Here is a 22,277-nt window from a genome sequence, read left to right as displayed (position 1 = left end):
AGAGCCTGGAGAAATGTGAACATCTATTTAACCAAGGAAAACAAGCCCTCACCTATATTATGATGCTTCTGTTGTTTCAGCTTCATTCTCTGCTGATATCATCTCTCTTCCCTCCAGAGTAGAAAAGATGCTAAGCATTTATTCCTGGGATTGGGCACCATGTCTCCTAAGATTGGTATAAAATTTAGTGTTCAAGTTAGAATTTGTACATTTTTATGAAGATGGATGGATTACTCTTTACAATAAAATTAAATGAGATTTTTTTCAGTACGTGTACCTAATCCTTTTGAGTGTTTTAGATTGTTTAAAGAACAAAAACCTCATTTAAATGAGCTATGAAAATTCTTGTCCATGGGAACATTTATAGAACATAATGGAAAATGCTTATAATTTGTTTATAATAACATGTGGGTCAGTAGCAAATATTTAAGAGGAAAAAAAAGAGAAGATCTCAGGATAGTCTGAGTCATTATTTAAACTTCTGTCGGAATTGAGTCTTAAAACCAAGAAACTTAACTAGCACAGTTAAAGTAGTAAGAGGCATTTTAAGAGTGTTTAGTTTTCAATGGACTAAATTCTAACAGAAGATTTTACCATCTTCTGGAAAGTCTACAATGTTTTGCCAACTGGAAATATGTACATATTTGGTATTTTAAGTCTTTTAGCTCTGTATTTCATTATAACAACAAACTTTTTAGAAAATAATTTCTATAATATTAATCCCATAAATGATTCTATGATGGCCTGAACAAATGGATGCTTCAACCCCTCTGAGACTCTACCTGTGAATTTTACAGTCACCAGAAACACCCTTGGTAACAGTCGTGGGTATTTTACCCCAGTTTATACGCAGAACCACATTTTTACATTAATAAGCAGACATCTGAAATCCATTTCAAGCAGATATCGTTGTGGGTGATCTGAGAACATGGAGGGGAACTGAGAGCATAAAAACTTTCAGAGACTCTGGCAACTCACAAGATCTGAGCTTATGGACTGCCAACTCTAGAACCAAAACCTTTAACTGGGCTTAGTGGGGCAAAGCCAGCATTTGGTCCCAAGTCTGTCTGATTCCCAATCCAAGTTCTTAACCATTAGGAAACCCTCCAGTTTTATCTCCCACTCAAATCTCAGCCTGTCCTGAGCATGTGTGTGTGTGTGTGTGTGTGTGTGTACATACATATATAAGTACAACATGGAACCCCCAATTTGAACACAGGTCCGTCTGACTACAAAATTGATCACTTCTCTGTGTACCTGCTACCTCCTTGACCTAGATACCTCCAAGGACTTCAAGGCTATCTCAGGCATTCTTTGATATGGGTACCTATGGGGGTGGGTGGAAGGCTTTTCCCTTCTACAGCTGAGTCAGCAGTCATAGCACAGAATCAACCAAATGGGAGAGGAAGTCTCAGAAAATATTTGTTGAGTGAATGAATGAGTAAATGAATACCTGCACACAACTCTAGGCTAACACACAGTTACCTGTACTAAGTAAAACCAGAAAAGCACGTTTAAAGCCATCTGATTTGAACCTGTGAGCATCACCAATATTTAAAGTTAACTTACCAGCAATGGCTATTTTTCAAACATCATTTACAAAAATCATTTGGGCTGGTCCCAGCCCTGCTCAATATGTAACTAAAGGTACATGGCAGAAGACAGACCATCTGAGAGCCACACAAGGCATATCTGATCTTCACTGGCCTCTGAGCAGAAAAGTCTTGCCCTATCCCACTGTGAGACAGACAGCCATGGAATGATTTCTCTCTAGTCTAGTTCTGTCACTGCTCTATATGCCCTCATACCCCTGGGCCTGTTGGCAAGTGCTTCTTAGGGCTTTATCTCTGCAAAGTGGACCCACACTGTTGTTGAGAAAAGAGAAAGGGGTAAAAAGGAGAGGCTCCAGTCTCTGCATTAGCCCTGCTTTGAAGGGTCTGGGGTCTCTTTCCTGAGCAAAGAGATGAGGGCACCTCCATTCCACAGCCCTCACGCTGAGAGAGGAGCCCCTATTTTCTCTCTGTCTTTGGGGAAGGCCCTCTTCTCTGTGGTCATCATACCCCAGCACACCAAGAACAGGCTGCTAGTGGTTGAAATTCAGTTACCTTGCAAATATTATTAAACACCTGCACTGCCAGGTATTAAGAATAGAACAGACATTTTCCCTACCCACATGGAGCTTAAAGACAAGTAGGGAATCATGTAATTACAAAAATAAATGACAAGTTGTGGCCATGGTACATGCTACCAGGGAAAGGGCCATGACTGTGTGAGACCCTCTAAAAGGGGGATTAAACCCAGGCAGAGAAGGCAATGATGTTTCCACTGAGGGCTAAAGGTCCAATAGATATTAACTAAGAGAAGGGGAGCTGGAAGAGTGTTGGAGACAGAAGTAATCATTTGTGCAAAGGCCCCATGGCAGCCGGGAGTATGGCAAGTGTGAGGTTTGAGTGGAGAGTGGAGATCTGGAGGGTTCCTCAGGAAAGTCTGGAGAACTCAGAGTGACAAAGGCTAACAGGTATTGGGTACTCACTGTGGGCCAGGCACTCTGAGAAGTGTTTTTTTTTGTTTTTAAATATTATCTAATTTAAGACTCACATTTTTACACGTGAAAAAACTAAGCCACAGAGAGGCAAAACAAACTACCAGATAGTACAGGCTCTTGTTAAGGGCTCCTGTCTGTATCCCTAGGAGCCATGGAAAACCATCAGAGGGTTTTAAACAGAAGAAGAGACACAATAGGATTTCTCTTTCAAAAGGATGATTCTGACAAAAATCAACTAGAGATGCCCACACTTACACTGCCTCTCTAGCCCTCTTTACCCCCAAATAAAAATGTTTACATTTAAAACCGTCGAGGCTATTGAATCTGAAAACAAATGATATTCTGAAAGAGAGACGCAGCTTGTATGAGCTATAGTGCTATGTTGCTGTTCTGAGGAGGTGGGCAAAGGAGGAATAACCTAGTACCCCAGCTTTCTCTACTTTCTGGGAACTGTATCCCAAGAAGTTTAGAAGACAGGCTATGGTGTGGACTAGAAAGGGGGATTGAAGACACTCCCCCCTGCAGGCCCAGGGGGACTGTTAACACTCCCCCACCCCAAGCCAAACTCACTGAGTGCTGAGTCATAGCAGTGTCTTGCTTTGACCAGGAGAGCAAAAACTCCCTTGTGGGCCAAATCCAGACTATGTGGCTTTTTCTTTGACAGCTGCAGTATTTTTTTTACATTAGGAAATTTTGCATTAAAATGTAGAGTTCTGGCTTTTCTGACACCTCTGGGCCACCATTCTCCCTTGGCCCCTTGCACTGGCCCTGATGCATGCACACCCCGAAGCAAGACACACCAGCTCGCTCTCCCATATACCTGGCGCCGCCACTGGGTTGTCTCCCTCCCAGCTCAAGTCTCATTTTCTCACCCGTCTGACCCTGCAGACAGCTACATCTGTGTGTCCTGGATGGTATGCTAGGGAGGATTTCAGTTCATGGGTTTAGGAGGCTGGGCTGGAAGCAGGAAAGTCTTCTTTGAACCGGCTTCTGCTGGGGGTCTCATTCCAGGCACGAGATAAAGTACAGGGTGGGAAAGAGCACAGCGCCTGGGAAACAATGAGGAAGTGATTCTCAGCAATGATCTGTGGGCGGATACAGTGAGGCGTAAGGCTAATTTGGTAGATGTGGTCACAATTTGGAGAGAACAAGGTGAAAGTTTGGACCTAAAGCATTAGAAAGCCATCACAGGCTCTTAAGCAGGTTGAATTTTAGGAAGGAGAGACCAACAAAAACATGGTATAGGTCAAGAGCCTGGAGGTAGGACACCCTCGGAAGGAGGGAGAGTAGTAATTACAAACTTGCATGAGTATTCCCAGATCAGGAATGGTGCACTCAAAATAAAGGGCCAGAAGCCAGTGTGAACCCACACAGTTTTCATTGGCACGGGGCAGTGCTTACCGGAAAAAGATTGGTCATGAAAATTTAGCATCACAGGGAGAAAAATGAAATGTAATAAAAATTACGTTTGGTTAAGAATGGAGGCATTTTTACTATGACACAGCCCCACTGTGAAAATCTCTGCATCCGTGCCAAAGGGTGGCGCAGTTGGCTCAGCCCATGGGGCTGGGAGTGGGGCCTCCTCGGGCTTCCATAAAGCACAGATCTTGCCCAAATGTGGAAAACCTTTAGGGACATGAAAACCATGAGGGATCCATAGCCCTGATTTGAACCAAGCAGAATAAACAAACCCCTGCCCAAACTGGAACTCACTGGACGCCTTTCAGAGTTATCCAAGGGAAAAGGCTGGAGGCCTCAAGGGTCTTCAAGTGGGTTAATGTCTTGTCTCACTGATTCACTCCAGTCTGATATAACTGCGTGCTCTTCGGTCTTTGTCCTTTTTTGTAGTGTCTCTCAACACCTCAGTTGCAAACCCAGATATGAATTGTGTTCTGAACCTAAAACATATACAGTACCTTTTTTTTTTTTTCTGCTAATGGGATGTTAAAGCCCAAGTTAGAGCATCTGGAAGTGTGTTTCATGTTCAGGAACTGGGTTGGAAAAGTTCCAGAGAGCATTCACATTTTCCATAGACAGGGTTTTGGTAAGTTCCCAACCTCTTAAGCTCTTACCCTGTCTCTAGCTCACCTCTAGGAAATATAATGTAATATAACACACTATGAAAACATTTGCTGAGTGCTGGCCATGGCTTTGTCCTAGCCAGGGATGAAAACAATGAAAAAAGGCAGTGTCCTTCATCTCTAGGAGTCATTGATTTAGTTGACAGAAAGACTGATGTTCGAATATGTGGTTACACTGTACTGTGACACATATGAGGCAAAAATTAGTGATTAAGAGTGTGCACTTTGGTGACAGACAGACCTAAATCCCAGATCTACAACAGACAAGCTGTGTGACCTGGGGCAGATTACTTAACCTTTCTGTTAACTTAACCTTTCTAAGTTTTATCATCCTGCCTGTAAAATGGGGACAATGCAGATACTTGCCTCAAAAAATTATAACAGAATAAAATCAATGAACCTAATGAATATAAAGTGATTAGCACACTGTCCAAAACAAACAGAAAAAGGTGGAGATGGAGCAAAGAAGACATTCCAGAAATAGCAAGAACAGAGGCTTAGATCAGGATGGTTCTCGGGAGGGAATAGCAAGGGGTCAGGTTTGGCAGGAGGGAGGGAGCATGGAGGGGACTGTGGGAAATGGAGCTGGGGAGGGTGCCGTCGTCTGGAGGCCATCTGGAGCTGCAGGTGGCCCCTGGGTCAAGGCAGACCTCAGGAGGACGGGGGTCCAGACAGAGCTATTCCTGGCTCTTGCTCTCAGAGCTCATTTCTCCCATCCACCCCCATCCCTTCCCACGATTCCAGGCTGCATCAACCACCAACAGCACCTCACCTGCCTTGAAGGTCTCTCTCATCTTCCCGGTTAGCTCAGGTGGATCATGCACAGGTAAATTCCTTTTTCTCCTTCTCTGCCTCAGCCGTGAGAAAATTGGAATTTTTAAATGCAAACTCTTCCTTTAAAAAAAAAAAAAAAAGAAAGGATAGAAGGAAATGAGGGAGGAAAAAGAGATAGAAGAAGGGAAAGGGAGGGAAATGGATAGGGGATGGGATAGACATACAGATGTACAGTAACAGACGTGTTCAGCAAAGCACAGACTTACTACCTCATATATCAAAAGTGGGTCACAAAGATCAGCCTTGCCAATGGATTCCATTTGAAGGACTTCCTGTTCTTCTCTTCCTTGCTTCTGTCTGAATGTCTGGACTTGGAGAGATTACACTAGCTATCTGAGGAAGCGTCTGCTTGCTGACATGGATGCCACATCCCTTCCAGAACCTTCTCATCTCTCCACAGTGGGGGTAGGGGGGAGCCCAGGTCTTAGATTCCTTTGGCCTTAGGCTGTGTCACATTCCTTTGTGTTTATCAATCTCTCCATCTGTTCATTCAGTGACAGTTACTAAACTCTCCTCTCTGCAGGCGCCCTGCTGGGAGGAAGTTGGAGATAGAAACATAAGCTATAGGAGGTCCAAACAACAGTACTACAGACTCTGAAAACAGCACCAAGAAAGGACAAGGGCTACCCAGAGCACCTTTGTATCACATATATCATACCCAAAGGTGACTGCTTAGTGTTTAACTTGGACATAAATTCTGGTGGTATTGTTTTGGTTTTTTTTTTAAGATTTTTTTTTTAATTAATTAATTTTATTTATTTATTTATGGCTGTGTTGGGTCTTCGTTTCTGTGCGAGAGCTTTCTCTAGTTGTGGCAAGCGGGGGCCACTCTTCATCGCGGTGCGCGGGCCTCTCACTATCGCGGCCTCTCTTGTTGCAGAGCACAGGCTCTAGACGCGCAGACTCAGTAATTATGGCTCACGGGCCCAGCTGCTCTACGGCATGTGGGATCTTCCCAGACCAGGGCTCGAACCCGTGTCCCCTGCATTAGCAGGCAGATTCTCAACCACTGCGCCACCAGGGAAGCCCCTGGTGGTATTGTTTTTTTAAAAAGATTATTCTTGTACCTTTATTACTTTGGACCTAAAAGCAAAAAGCCTGCATTGCTTTAAAAATATTGTTATTAAGACTAATTTTTTCTACTGCTCAATTTAGTACAAATTAATGAGAAACCATGTATTTATGAAGTGACCTATGGGGGAATAACATAATTGTAATTTTGGCTTCTATGTTGAAAATGAATTTTTGATTATATGATTATTCAGTCTCTCTGAACCTTAGTTTTCTGTATCCACAAAGTGGAAATAATAGGCTTATCCTATAAATCAAAGCAATGTAGAGGCATTCAATTTGCTGACTCTAAGCCATTTATAAAACTGTAAGCTGCTGTTGTTACTGCTGCAAATAATTGTGATGGTAAGTAATGACTATGACTGTGGTCCTGGGTGTGGGTTTGTGAAGCCAATGGGCTTATTTTCTGCTATATCTGGATGCTTCTTTCCCTGTGGCCACCCTACTTACAATGAAACTCCATCAAAGCAGTGCTTCTCAAATAGTAATGTACGTGTGAATCTCCTGGGGACTTTGCTGAAATGCAGATTTGGATTTACTAGGTCTGCGGCAGGGACTGAGATCCTGAGTTTCTAGGACATTCCCGAATGATGCAGCTGCTGATGACCAAGACCCTCATGTTGAGTAGCAAGACTCTAGATTACCTCTGGAAGCCTCCTCAAGGGACCTTTCTGTATCTCATGGCTTCTGTGTCACTGCACCTTTGCCTAAGGAGAACTAACTCATCCTCTGAGGGCCAAAAACTTGCATGCCAGGCCTACGCCTGGTCTTGGAGCGGGAAGCCCACCTGCTGCAGCACCCTTTGGTTGCTGCCACACAGAGGAGGCAGCCTTTTAAAAAATGTTCTCCTGTTTGTTTGTTCCACTTCCCCTTAAGCTCTAATCTTTGGCTCAGAAGGCATCTTCAAAGCTTGGTGTGGTCAGTTCACCAGCCTATTTGAGTCCGTCTTTGAACCCTGGGGCACTGGTCTGAGCCAATCAAGTCCCCAGAAAATGGATTTCTAAACCCAAAGGCACTTGCCCTATTTCTAAGAGCTACACGCAACTCAACCAGTGCGAGTAATAGAAACAATAATAACTATCATTTATTGAATCAGGAGCTACATGCCATAAACTGTTCTAAGTGCTTTAGCAACACCAGCCCTCTTGCAACTGAAAATGTGGTCCCAGAACCAGAAGAAATCTTAGACCCCACCGAGACCTCTTGAATCAGAATCTGCATTATTTTAACAACAAAATTCCTAGGTAAAAATCCTGGGTTCAGTGCTAGCTATGCCACTCACTAATTGTGCAAACACTCTTTTCTCCCTTGCCTTCTGTCCTCAATCCCTTGGTCTCATTCAGTTTCAAGGTCACCTTGAAAAGACCCCAGGTCTTTCCCATTGACAAAGATGTTTGAGAGTTCTCTTTGGTGCCCAGGATTGGTGGTCAACAACTGTAAGACTCACTCAGAGTGGCCAGAGAGGATTCTTCCTTCAGAGAGAGCAAGGGTCCAGTTGGGTCCCTTCAGGTGAAGAGCTTACAGAGTAATTAGATATGATCCACCATCTGTTAAAAAATAGAATCTCTTTGTATCATTTATATTTATATCTGTAACTGTAAACAAAAAGGAAGTCGCCCTGAAAGAAATAGCAGACCAGTAAGTAACAGGGCCTTCAACAGAATGAAAAGCCACATGTCTTATGTGTATTAATGACCTATTCTCTCCCTTTGCCAACTCTCACGTGCTTATAAACAAGTAAATAATAACACATTCCTTGGGCATATGACAACCTCCCCAGAGTTCATGTGGAAACATGTAAGTCTTCTCTTAATGGCCCAGCCACTATACTGAGTGTTTTGTGTACCCATCATGTAATTCCCAAAGCAACCTGGTGAGGTAGGCTCATGATCCCCATTTCAAAGATAAGAAAACTGAGACTTAGGGGCCATAAATTGGTACCCCTACAAATTCCAGTTGCTTAAGAAGAGCTTGAGAAGGGGGAAGATAGCTGGTGGCTTTACCCTCTGTTGTCCTGAGCTATTCCCTTCTGGCCCCCAGCTTGCCTGCCCCAGTCCACAAACCAAGGCCCTGTGGTTAGGCTAAGTGGGTGTCTCTGTTTTAAAAGGCATTTTGGGGACTTCATAGTGATCCCACCCCCTTGCAACTTCAGAGGTTTGCCAAAGTATTTGTCCCAACCACACATGATATTTCACTTCTAAGGAGTTTAAGAAAATTGATTTTCCCCATCTTCTTGTTTCTTTACTGGTGTTTTGTACTCCTTCCAGCTGGGAGTTCACAGGAAGCTGAGCAGATGGCCTGCTCCACTCTGAGAGATTAATTACAGGGTTAAGCAACTAGAGAGTGGCTGAGTGGGATTTGGATTTGGTTCTGTCCCACTTCAGAGCCCGGGCACCCGAGCACTCTCCCGCATTGCATGTGAAGCCTAGGGCTCCTCCTTCACCACCTCCTTACCACATGCCTCTGGTGGGAGGCGTGAGAATGAAGGTGCCCAACGCTCCCAGGCATGCAGCCCTAGTTTGCACAGTCAGAGCTGGCAGCACTCCGGCTCAGGGTCACGGATACAGAGGCTGGGCAGTCTGAACTGTTTATGTCCAGGTATGGGCACCAGTACCTCCTTTGTCTCTGCTGCTCTGACAGAGGATGACAGTTGTTATTCCAGGTCCTATGACTGTTTTATACCGAATCAGAGAGGAACTGACCTCAGGAAGGAATTATGAGGTCTCTCCCAGACATGATGAAACCTGTGTGTGTTTTCTTTCCACATTTTATTGGGCTGGCTCCGCCCTTCTTCCGCCTCCCACTGCCATCATGGACATCACTTCACAGAGCCAAATGGCCTTACTTATCCTCTAGGCTTTGGCCTAAGAAGGCTTTTGTGAGGATTCCACTCAGTATCTCACAGTAGAGGACAGTCAAGAGGCTGATGCAGATATCCATGCAGCTGGGAATTGAGAGAAAGCAGTGAAAATGGGATGGAAGGGCCTAATTCTGGAAATAACTGGTGGATGAATGGGTGCAAACTCAGCCCAGGACATGGAGGAATAACAAATGCCTCCAAGATTTTGGATCTGGGGAAGTAAAGGTGGTGCCCTAAAAAGAAAGGGCAAAGTTAGATCCAATTTGCATAGCTTGACTCTGAGATGCTGGGATGTTCACCTAGACACTCCCAATAGAAGCATCAGGATTGGAGCTGAGCGAGAGGTCAGAACTGGAATTACACATTTGCAAAGTCATCTGCTTAGCTGTGATGGCTGCAGCTTGAGATGAGCTTTTCTAGGAAAGAGAGGTGAGAGAACTGAGACTGTAGAGTTCAGGCCTAGGAGCTGCGAGGAGACTCAGAAGCCAGTGCCGTTGCTGGAGAGGTAAGAGGAGAGCCAAGATCGTGTAGTGTCCTGAGCCAGGACTCAGGGGAGGTCCATGGTGTGGGGCTTAGACTTGTAGATTACCAGGCTCCCGCTACGTGACAATGGCATGGTGATTTTAATGCACCAAATCATAATGTCCTCAAATCTATCATTAGCCACTTTGGCATAGTTTTGTTTTTGTTTTTTTCTTCCTGTTAAAGGTGGCTTTGACTTTGTCAGCAAAGATCTTCTACTTAAATCATCAAACATAGTCAAAAAGCCATTAATTGCATAATTAAATACAAAGCAGTTCCTGTACAGCCTTGTCCACTACTACTAGATTAGATACATCCCATAGGTTGAATTCACATGGTAAGTACCTACTGAGTACTTGACTTGAAATAGCATTTGGTCAACAAGTGGGACACGGTGAATCCTAATGCCTTCCAGGTTTTGGTCCCATTTTAGTTGAAAAGGGGAAATGAGTTTTGAGTTTGTGCATAAATTTAACTCTGGTACCTAGAGTACAAGAAATGGTGAAGAGAATGGGCTTTGGAGTCAAATGAGTCTAAGTCAGAATCCTGGCATCACTACTTAACTACCTGTGAATATTTAGGCAAGTTACTTAACCTTTCTGCGTTTCTTCAGCTGTAAAATGGAATACTTAATCATAGTCAGGCCAGAGTCACTGATAGGACTAAAGGAGATACTTAATAAAACGTTAGCAAGTAATGCTGTCAGTACCATTAGTATTGCCTTTTATGGGAAAAAAAAAATTCCAGGTCAGTATGTGTTTTTCTTATTAAGTGACTTTGACCTACCCAAAGTCTGGTACAGGTCAGTTCTGCAATAATATGTTCTAAATCAGAAATAACACATACCAGTTTTCTTTTAAGTCATAGAGCTATTTTAATTGATGCTCATATCGTCACAGGTTGAAAATGTGATTATAATAACAAACAATAATAAAGAGTGCATTTTCAACATGAATTTTTAAAATATATATTTCCTTTCTTTAAAACAAACATAATTTTTAAAAATATCAGAGTGTTTGTGATTTGGAGTCATGGTTACAGCCATGTCCCAGTTTGCCCTCTGTTCTTGTCCAATGTACAGGTCCAAGTTAGGGTCAGAACTGCAGATAGACAATAAATGTCTGCTGGGCTCATACAAAGCTCTTCTCAGTTAGACTGTGCTTACACACACAATATATTAATATAAAATGAATGTACAGTTAAGCATATGAAAATCAAAGTAATGCACTATATTAATAGAATAATGGATAACAACCACATGATTGTCTCAACAGATGCAGAAAAATCATTTGACAAAACCCAATACCCTTTTACAGTAAAAACACTCAACAAAATAGGAACAGAAGGGAACTTCCCTAACCTGATAAAGTGCATCTATGAAAAACCCACAGCTAACATAATGCATAATAGTGGAAGACTGAGAGTTTTTCACCTAAGATCAGGAACCAGACAGAGATATCCATTCTCACTACTTCTATTCAACATTTTATTGGCAGTTCTAGCCAGGGCAATTAGGCAAGAAAATGAAATAAAAGGCATCTAAACTGGAAACAAAGAAGTAAAACTATCTCTATTATCAGATAACATGATCTCGTATATAGAAAAACCTAAGGAATCCACTAAAATACTATTAGAACTAATAGTAGCAGTCGTATTTTTGTACACTAGCCATGAACAATCTGACAGTGAAATTACAAAAACTATTTCATTTACAACAGCATCAAAAATAATAGAATACTTAAGAGTAAATTTAACAAAAGAAATTCAAGACTTGTACACTAAAAGCTACAAAGCACTGTTGAAAGAATTTTAAACGACCTCAATAAATGGAAAGATCTCCTGTGGTCATGGATTTAAAACTTAATATTGTTAAGATGGCAATACTCCCCGAAGTGATCTACTGATTCAGTGCAATCCCTATCAAAATTCCAGCTGCCTTTTTTGCAGGAATTAATAAGCTGATTCTAAAATTCACATGGACTTTCAGGGACCCAAAATAGCCAAAATAATTTTTTTTAAATAAAAAGTTAAAAGGTTGGAAGACTCACATGTCCAATTTCTAAATTTACTACAAAGCTACAGTAATCAAAACAGTGTGATACTGGCATAAAGACAGACATATAGACCAATAGGATAGAATAGATAGCCCTTGCATGTATGGTCAAATAATTTTCCACAGAGGTATCAAGACCATTCAATGGGGCAGTTTTTCAAAAAAATGGTGCTAGGAAAATTGGCTGTCCACATGCAAAAAATGCATTTGGACACTTGCCTAACACTATAAAAATTAACTCAAAATGAATCAAAGACCTAAAAATATGAAACATAGGGGGAAAGCATCATGACATTGTATTTGGCAATGATTTTTTGGATATGACACCAAAGGCACAGTCGACAAAAGAAAAATGGGCAAATTGGACCTCATCAAAATTAAAAATTTTGTGATATTCAATATCTTATAATAACCTATAATGGAAAATAATATGAAAAAAATATATATATATAACTGAATCACATTGCTGTACACCTGAAACTGACACAATATTATAAATAAACTATACTTCAATTAAAAAAAAACTTTTGGACTTCCCTTGTGGCACAGCAGTTAAGAATCTGCCTGCCAATGCAGGGGACATGGGTTCGAGCCCTAGTCCAGGAAGATCCCACATGCCGCAGAGCAACTAAGCCCACAAGCCACAACTACTGAAACCCGCACGCCTAGAGCCTGTGCTCCGCAACAAGGAAGCCACCACAGTGAGAATCCCGCACACGGCAACAAAGAGTAGCCCCCGCTCACTGCAACTAGAGAAAGCCCACGCACAGCAATGAAGACCCAACACAGCCAAAAATAAACAAATTAATTAAATAATTTTTTAAAAAACTTTGTGTATCAAAGAACACTATCAATAAAGTAAAAAGGCAACCCACAGGATGGGATAAAATATTTGCAAATCATATATATAATAAGAGATTAACATCCAGAATAGATAAAAAACTCAACAACAACAAAACAACACAATTCAAAGATGGGCAAAGGACTTAAATAGATGTTTCTCAAAAGAAGATATACAGGGACTTCCCTGGTGGTGCAGTGGGTAAGACTCCACGCTCCCAATGTAGAGGGCCTGGGTTCAATCCCTGGTCAGGGAACTAGATCTCACATGCATGCCACAACTAAGGAGCCCACGTGCTGCAACTAAGGAGCCGGCAAGCTGCAACTAAGACCCGGTGCAACCAAATAAATAAATATTAAGGAAAAGAAAAAAGAAAATATACAGATGGCCAATAAGTACATGAAAAGATGCTCAACATCATTAGTCATTAGGGATGTGCAAATCAAAACAGTTAAGATACCACTTCACACTCACTAGGATGGCTATAATTAAAAAAAAAAAAAAATTAAGGAAAACAAATGTTGACCTGGATGTGGAGAAATTGCCGGAGGAATGTAAACTGGTGAAGTCCCTGTGGAAAACAGTTTGGGCATTCCTCAAAAACTGCTAAACATAGAATTATCATGTGACCCAGCAATTCCATTCCTAGGTATTTACCCACACAAAAGTTTTTACACGAATGTTCATAACAGCATTATTCATGATCGTCAAAAAAGTGGAAACAATGCATTTGTTCATCAACTGATGAATGGATAGACGATATTTGGTATATACATAAAATGGAATCTTATTTAGCCATAATAAGAACTGAAGTACTGATTCATACTATAACACTGACTAAACTTGAAAAGATTATAAGTTAAAGAAGCCATACACAAAAGGCCACATGTTGTATAATTCAGTTATAGGAAATGAACAAAACAGGCAAATCCGTAGAGACAGAAAATAGTGGTTGTTGGGGGCTGATGTGAGTTAGGCCATGGGGAATGACTGCTAATGTGCAGCAGTGAAAAAGATGTTCTAACACTGACTATGATGACAGTTGTTCAACTCTGTGAACATACTGAAAAGCCACTGGATTGTACACTTTCAAAAATAAATTTTATGGTATGTGAATTATATCTCAATAAAAAAAGAATGGACATACATAGCTCAGCAATATTTTAGCATGAAAGGATTTAACTCTTGAGACTAGTCTGACGTCTCGATGAAGTTTGCAGATAATGCCAATCTAGAAGGGATACGAATGTTCTTTTCATAGAGGGAAGAGATGCAGAGCTAAGAACAGCAAATTTGGGGTGGGTAGGGGATGGCTTTTTTTAAACTGGGGAATCCATTACTACAATGTATGGCAAGATGTAATGGATATTTCTTTTCATATGAATAAATGAGGATTTTTTGAAAATGTTTGATTATTGGTGGGCACCACACCGGAGGGTACAAGTTGCAGGTTATAAAAACAAAGCAAAAGTTTCCATAGCCTGAAATGGTTTGATATATGACTAAGTCTCTCCATCTGGCTTCTAAGATCAAAGGCCCCAGAATTCCTTCTTCCTCTTTCAAATGATGAATTCATGATGATTAAAAACAGCTAACTACTGAGAGCTGATTATGCACTAAACATTTTACATGCATTTTCTCATTTTAATTTCCCTATCATCATGGTGACATGGTTGTAGAGAACTTACCCGAGGTCAGGCCACAAGTCAGTGCCTGAGCTGGGCTGCAGCCCCACACCTGTGTGACTCCCAGGACCTCACTCATAACCCCTGGATTATACTCTCTGTTTCCCTGTTTTCTCCTTCTGGGGGAGATTCCCCCCAAGAGTTTACAGCACTGGAGGTTCTAACCACACCAAGTAGGGGAGACAGTGGAGTAGAGAGGGAATACCCTGGATTGGGAGTTGGGGGCCAACTTTGCCAATAATCAGCTCCATGACCTTGGGCAAGAAGCTTGACCTCTCAGAGGCATAGTTTCCTGATTTGTAAAGTGTAGAAAATTTGTCCCAACTATCCCTGAATGTAGTCCTTCCAGCTCAAGCATTTGGTCCAAGTCCTGCTTCATTTACCTACCACTGGGAAAACATCTGATTGTCAGTTGTATAGAAACACTGAGAGGAACAAATCCTTCAAGTCACTGTAGGGTGGTGATTTGGGGAGCCTGGACTTTGGTGTTAGACTGACGTGGCACTGCTTCCATCACTACTCTCAGGGTGATATTGAGCAAGTTCTGTAACCTCTGTCCCCATCAGTTAAAATGGGTATAATAGCATAGGGTGCTATGGCATAAAGTGTTTGTGAGGACTGAGTGAGACCTCTTTAGGGAGCTTAGTTGCAGTTCTTAGCATGCAGTAAGTAGTGGTTATTATATATTTAATAATATTATAATTTATTTAGTGTTATTATTATTGATGGTTATACTTATAAAATAGAGACACAGAATCCCTTAAGGGTAATTAGCATATGTTTAGGTAGCTCAACCAGATCAGACTCTGGAGTTCAGGTGGCCTGCTTGGGCTCTGTTCTAGAACTAGCCACATCTACTGGGTTGGCCATCAGGAATGTGCTGCTGGGTACAAGGGCATTAGATTGTCACTGACACTCCAGAGTTTCCCTCCTATTAACTTGGAGTCAGTAATGCCATTTTCCTCTTAAGCACGGCATCTTATTATAGCTTACCATGTGAATTTTGGCTCAATTAATTTTGTTTACCCAAAATCATCAGAAATAGATTGGTGATCAATGAGAGAGACTGCTAAAACATTTGGTTAATGTGCCGTGAAAAGAAAAATTACTGCTCCCTGGAAATTTCCCAGTGTGGGCAGGGAATTTTTCTCTCTTTCAATGTTATTGGAAACATAATAAGCACATATAATGATATATTTACAAATTCTATCACAGTTTTATTTCTAACAATAAAAAATAGTTAAACATAACATTGACTAAAGAGCCATTAAGATCCAGTATTAGAAAACTAGTTTTAGAGTTGGGGAAATGTGCACTATAGAGTAAGTTGGGTTTTTGTTTTTGTTTTAAGTTTAGAAAAAAAGTATGTGTTCTGATCCTAATTTTGTAAATGTTATGTATATATATAGAAAAAATGTGAAATACTACAACAAAAATATTAGCAGACATTATCTGTGGGTGTAGGATTATTGATTATTTTAATTTTCTTCTTTATATGTCTCTAAATTTTTTATACTTTCACAGTGAGCTCATATTTCTTTGGAAATCAGGGTGCAGAGTTACTTTTTATTAATAAGAATTCTGTCAGATTTTTTTCTTCTAAGAGGCTCTTCAGTCCCATAAAGAGTTTTATCTGAATATGGCTTAATTCTCAATCTAGGCATATTGGTTTTTTCTTTTTTTTAAAGTAGACTTAGAAATAATATGCTTCATTGATTTTGTGAACTTGTAAAATCATGCAGTTTTGAGGACAAACCAGACACATTTGTTGCAAGATTGATTGTTACTCTGAAAACCAATAACAGATAATGAGAAAGAATCACCAGTTAACTAACCTTTCTCTAAATCCATTACTTCCCTGTTGAAAGCAATTTTCAACTCTGCCTGAGATTGTGTCTTTAAGCCAGCTCTGAATCTTTCATAAAATGAAATCAACATCCTTCCTCTCCTGTCTTATCTTATATAATTGGAATTGTCTCACTCAAAGGCTACTAAATGTGGAGTTGATGAATCCAGTGCTTAAGTTAAAAAAATAAAGGGATTGTCTGCAAAATGAATTCAAATCAAAGAAAAATGTATAGAGTAGATATAATAAAAGTTTTTCCTACTTTCTTCCCTAATTGTAATTTGAAGAAACTTTTCAAAACCAGTATTGCAATATTTGGAAAAGATCTGAGCAGCTCAAATGCCAAACCAGTTTGTGCCCATGAGAAGATTAGAATTTTGTTCTCTGGATGAATTTTTCAGATACCATTTTGATTTTTTTTTAATACTGTCAAACCTACATTAGAAAAAAGTTCAATGAAACAGAACTGTGCAGTATATAAACACTTTCATTAGTTTGGTGTGTACTAGACAGATATACAAACATATACCTACATTTATAAAATTCTTTTTCCTCCAATAGTTTCATATTCCATTGTTCCCAACTTGCTTTATTTTCACTTAAATTTTCAATTTTCGTACCTATGAATTTACCTCACTTTGTCTGTATTTTTGCAAGAATTTCTGTCAGATAAAATCCCAGAAGTGGAATTGCTAAGACAAAGGGTATGCATGTTTAAGTTTTTGTTTTGCCTTCCAAGAAAGTCTGTGCCCATCACACCACCACTTACAGAGAATGAGAATGAAAAATAACATTTCAGAAGCAGAGCTATGTGGCAGGTTCTCCCAAAGGTTTTACCTTTGTAAATATATACATACATACATACTAAGCTACCATCAAAATATAATGCAAGTACTATATTCTATTTTTCATTAAAGTCAGATTCCTGTAAGGTATAATCCTGCCTAACTTTTCAACCATCTCTCTCCCTACCCAGAAAAGACTCTGTCTGTGTGTGTGTGTGTGTGTTTGTGTGTGTAACAGACAAAAACAGAAACAGACTCAGCAGGAAATCAAGGGAATCCTTCTCTCCTGCAGAAGATCTCTCAAAATGTTGACCATAGTAGATGGTAGACTTTTGGAGTCAGAGCTGAATTTTAGTTCCAGCCCCATCTCTTAGTAGCAATGAGTCTGTAGACAAATTGCTGAACATTTCTGACCCTCAATTTGTCATTTATAGAATGTCACGCTTGCCTGACAGTGTTCTTTGTAAAAATTAAAATGTTTTACTTCGTGCAAAGGGCTAATAAACAGTGAGGCGCAAGAGCTAGGTGAGTAGCTCTTGTTGAGACGCCAGAAAAGGATTAGGGTGACCAAGCCAAGAGCATCCTGGATGGTAAAGTTTTGAAGACTTTTGCAGAAAGACTTGAGGAAATAACATTCCAGTTAAAATATGCTATGTAATACTACACCTTTCCAACCTCCATCCAATATCTTCCCCTCCCCCACCCATATTATAGTAGTGTTTATCAGTCTTCTCTCCTAAGATGTTCAGTATCAACAAGGATCTTTTCTTATTCGCTGAATCCCAACATCAGTGTAGTCTGAAATAAAACCTGGCACATAGTAGGCACTCAATGAGTGAATGAAGGAATTTCTGCTTAACCTTACTTAACCCCATTGAGATGTATTGGCAGCTAATAAGGTTGGCCCCTGGACACAGAGCACATCCATGGTGACTCAGGCTCAGCTTGGTGTAATGCCGAGTACTGGGCAAGGAGCCAGAATCTTCCGATTCTCTCTCAGCTTTTACCAGTTCCAGGGCTGACCACTCACAAACTGGATTCTTCAGCAAATCTCGTAGCAATTTAACTCAAGCTTTACGAAAAATACGGATAGCCATGCCAACCTATCATGGCTCCCTCACATTATGTAAGACATTTTGTGAGATTACTTGGTAAACTCTATATTTGCGTATGAGACACAGCAATAAAGACCTTTTGATAGGGACCAAAAGGCAAAAAGAGAAATCCATGGGAAGTGGCAGGTTTTGCTGAGCTCTAGGCCAAGCCCGAGGCTCTGTGTGCTGTGATAGTATATGCCCCTCGTGGGATTTATTAAAGGCTCTGAGAAGTCCTGCAGTTAAAATAGAAAAAAAGAAAGCTTGTTTAACTTTGTTTAACCCAGTATGTCTCTAAATTATTAACCAAGGAACGGTGTTTTGCATAAATTCAGTGTTACACACTTTGGAAAATACCCGTTTAAAGCATGGGAACATTCTTATGAATTTATAAGAAGGAAAGGAGAGGGCACTTTTGAGTTTCTATGTGCTCCATTCTAATGTAGTTGTAACGTAGTGATTGACATGATGGTTCCAGGCTGAACAAAGAAGGGAACTGTCCATGCTCTAGGGTCAAATCCTTACCTTTGGAGTTTGAAGAGTTCATTTTATCAGATCACTGCAAGTAAGCAAGCACAAGAAGTTGATTTATACTAACTGAAATCACTTGAGATGCATCTAAAATCCAGAATGACAATGTGATATTCTGCCGCTACATGAGGTTATATGTTGAGTGATCAAGCACACGAGCTCTGAAGTCAAAAAGACCCTGATTCAGATCCCAGCTTCCTAGCTTACTATTTTTGTGACCTTATGTGAGCCTCACATAATAATGCTATCTACCTCCTAAATTAATCCATATAAAGTGCTGAACTCGGTTATCAGGGAAATAGAACTTGAAGACACTGTGTCTCACAGTAAATTTTGCTAGGCTGTTAGAGTGTCTAGAGATACAACCCTATTCTACTGTAGAATAACTATTAACTGGAGAACATGGGGCTGAGAGCAAACATTGACGGTAAATGAGATCGATAATTATATTCACCAGAAATTTTCTAAAAATTCTTTCACAAGAGAAGAACTACGGTTGCCTGTGGGATTAATGAACTTTGCTCCACAAATAATGAGGAATGCTCAGGGGTCACAGAGCTCCTGGGTCTTTAATCCATCATAGAGTTGCCCATGTTGCAGAGAGGGATATCTGATGGTGACTTACAGCTGAGAGTTGGGGCAACATGGCCTGTGAATAGGAAAGAGGAGATTAAAGGGGAGCTCAGCAAGAGTGAGAGAAAGCAGGAAGTATTTTTAACAGCTGCTGTTTAAATGTGGAACTTGAAGAACACAAAATATGTCCCCAAAAGATTTCTGGGATGTTTCTTTGTGGTGCATGATACAAAATCCCCGAGTAATCCTGCTTTAAGGAAACCTACACTAAAGGTCTACATTATGTTTCAAGGTTTCTAACCTCAGATTTGTGTTTCCTTTGAGTATGATGCCGTGCTTATATTGAGACACATGGGGCCACTACATTTATTCGAGTTACACCTACCAGGCTTCTTTTTCTTCTTTTATTCAAATTTGTTTAGGTCTCCTTTATTGCTATTTCCCACAAACCACTAGATTCTTCTTCATTCATTGTAACATCATGTGATTCATGTCTCAAGATACATTGTGATTTACAATATATCATCTTATGTTATTTACATATTTTATTACATTATCTCTTCTCTTGCATATTAGATAAGCAGCTGGTTCATAAGATTTGGGAGTTACTTTTATTTCTTTCACAGAGAGCTGTGCTTTGAAATCCTGTCTTAGAGCTGGTTAATTCTGGGAAGACTTCCTATATATGACTAATTCCACTGTACATAAATTATCAGTGTCAGAAACTGCAGTCTGCCTCTGTCATCATTCAGGCTACATTCTGACTCAATTTGGGGGAAATCTGGTCACTTTCTCAACCATTCAGCAAGTTGGAAAGTGAAGCCACGTAGGCTTGATTTGAGTACCTGCCTTATTTTAATTATTTTCAAATATGAGCTTAGAACCAAATATGATTTGGTATTCCAAATTAACACTGTGATCTAAGAACCAGGAGCTCCCAGGACAGACCTGGTTTCCATTTTTCTGTTCCATCCACGACCTTATTGGTTAATTAATTTGAACGGACTGCGTGGCCTGATTTTTGGATCAGAAGATATGGTCGCCATACTCACAGAGGAAGGAATCAGGGAAAGTAGACTACCCTTTAGGGAAGGTACGTAATGAAGGGTAAGGCTAGTTGGAGTTTAAGGGATAAGGGAAGTTTTACTGGTTTGTATTTAAGAATAAGGGAAACTAATATCTGTGTAGACAAAGAAGAGTCAGTGGGAAGAAAGGGATTGAAGGTGGAGATATCCACTGAGGCAAAGTGAATTTGTGCTAAGGGAATAATTTTGAGCCTATGAATGAATGTCTTTGGTAGTTCTATCTAATGCACTCATTAATTTCCCTCTCGCTACCACCTTCTTATTACCAGTTGTGGAGCAGGGAATGAGATTTATTTATTTTATTTATTTAGATACATCTCCTCATTACCTATTTCTCCTTACTTGTATAGGTGGTTCTGTCCCTGCACACCTCCAGGTAAATCTCAGTGGAATCAGAGTCTTTGAGGGCTGAATGTTGGCAGAGCAGACCGTGAAGTTTTGAAGCCTGGTGTGCAGAGGGTCCCTGGGTCTCCTGCGTGTTCACACATAGAGTGCATATGCCTATATGTGTACAGGCCTCCTCCCCCTACTGCCTTTCTTCCCTCTTCCATTTCAATTGCTGTGCCCATGCCCACCCGCATTTCTTTTCATGGTGATGGTTAGTCCCAAAGGATGAGGAAGCAAATGGTACAATTTACTTCACTGCTACTCTGCAGAGTGTCACAGTGAACTGGTTAGAGAATGGTGTGCTAGATCTGTTCTGCTTCTGAAAATAGGAAACTAAGCCTTCCCCTACCCCCAAGAAGTGGGAGGGGGCAGGCAGGAGAGATATCAGAAAGGTCTCCAAAACAGGAGAGATAGTATAGAACTATTCACCAAGCAGAAACTTCAGTTGAGAAACCTATAAGACTTTGAAGGGCTCTCAAGGAAATACCTGGCGTAGGGGACACCAGCCTTGGTGTAACAGTGACTTTTGTTGCTTTATTTCAGAACGCCAGCCAGGCACCTCTATGGCCAATCCCAGTGCCCTCCCTTCAAGTTCAGCTGGGATCAGCAAGGAGCTGATTGATCTGCAGCCCCTCATCCAGTTCCCAGAGGAAGTTGCCAGCATCCTGATGGAACAGGAGCAGAATATTTACCGAAGGGTCTTGCCGGTTGACTATCTTTGCTTCTTGACCCGGGACTTGGGCACCACGGAATGCCAGAGGTCCCTGCCCTGCCTCAAAGCGTCCATCTCAGCATCCATTCTTACCTCCCAGAACGGAGAGCATAATGCCCTTGAAGATCTTGTGATGAGGTTTAATGAGGTAAGAAGCCACTCTGAGATGTTTTGTAATGATTTTTAAGCATTTCTCCTTTTAGGTTTGTTTGTTCCTGATATCTCGTCTACCTGTCTGTCTGCCCGCTTCCATGATGACTGTTTCTTTTCCAGGCAATGAGATAGACACACTGTCGTCCTCCCTTTCGCTTCACTCCACACTTCAGCCTAATTGAGCCCGCCTCCATCCCATACCATTACCATGTCCACAAGCCTTCTCCCTTTGGACAACCAGTATCCCCCTGCCCCATTTTCTCTATGCCCTTGCCAAAATATTCTCCCTGGGCCCATTTTCAAAGATTCTCCCCCTGTTCCTACAAGTGCTTTTAAGACCAGATGTCTCAATTTTGGGTTTGGCCGAGGGATCATGGGATCTGTCTAGCCCACTCTGTCTTCCACTATCAGACCTCCTCAGCAGAAATTAAACACTAATATACCTGGGTAAGGAGAGCTGGGAGGAGCATGGTCTTGAGGGGCAATGAATCACCTCATTCCTGATCTCTGCATCCCATCAAGCTCCTCAGCCCCAGAAAGTCCCTCCATGGCCTCCAAGGCCTTGCCAGAAGCAAGTTCTAAAGAGGACAGGTGTGACCAGAGTCTGGGAACACCTAGG

General features: G+C 41.0%; 1 protein-coding gene and 1 long non-coding RNA gene across 10 annotated transcripts in view; one reads left to right on the top strand and one right to left on the bottom strand.

Annotated features, from left to right (window-relative positions):
* PLCE1 (phospholipase C epsilon 1) overlaps positions 1–22,277 on the top strand; it is a 316,064-nt gene that overhangs the window by 159,427 nt on the left and 134,360 nt on the right. For all 7 annotated transcript variants that reach the window (XR_014253085.1, XM_082423538.1, XM_082423536.1 and 4 more), the window contains one exon: positions 21,337–21,653. Coding sequence is in view for 6 of the 7 variants with exons in the window: in XM_082423538.1 (XP_082279664.1) it covers positions 21,337–21,653 (317 nt within the window). In the remaining variant the exon portion in view is untranslated. The remainder of the gene's footprint in view (positions 1–21,336; positions 21,654–22,277) is intronic.
* Positions 1–22,277, bottom strand: part of LOC309642403 — a 49,415-nt gene that overhangs the window by 4,695 nt on the left and 22,443 nt on the right. For 2 of the 3 annotated variants that reach the window (XR_014253163.1, XR_014253164.1), the window contains exons 2-3: positions 5,399–5,520; positions 53–166 (exon numbers count right to left, since the gene is read on the bottom strand). This is a non-coding gene — a long non-coding RNA (uncharacterized lncRNA). Of the gene's footprint in view, positions 1–52; positions 167–5,398; positions 5,521–5,669; positions 7,321–22,277 lie in introns of those variants that run through there. The other variant, XR_014253165.1, reaches the window with a different exon arrangement.

The sequence above is a fragment of the Balaenoptera physalus genome (genome assembly GCF_965194825.1).
Source record: "Balaenoptera physalus genome assembly, chromosome: 14".
NCBI lineage: Eukaryota > Metazoa > Chordata > Mammalia > Artiodactyla > Balaenopteridae > Balaenoptera > Balaenoptera physalus.
This window is presented reverse-complemented; position numbering and strand designations above follow the sequence as displayed.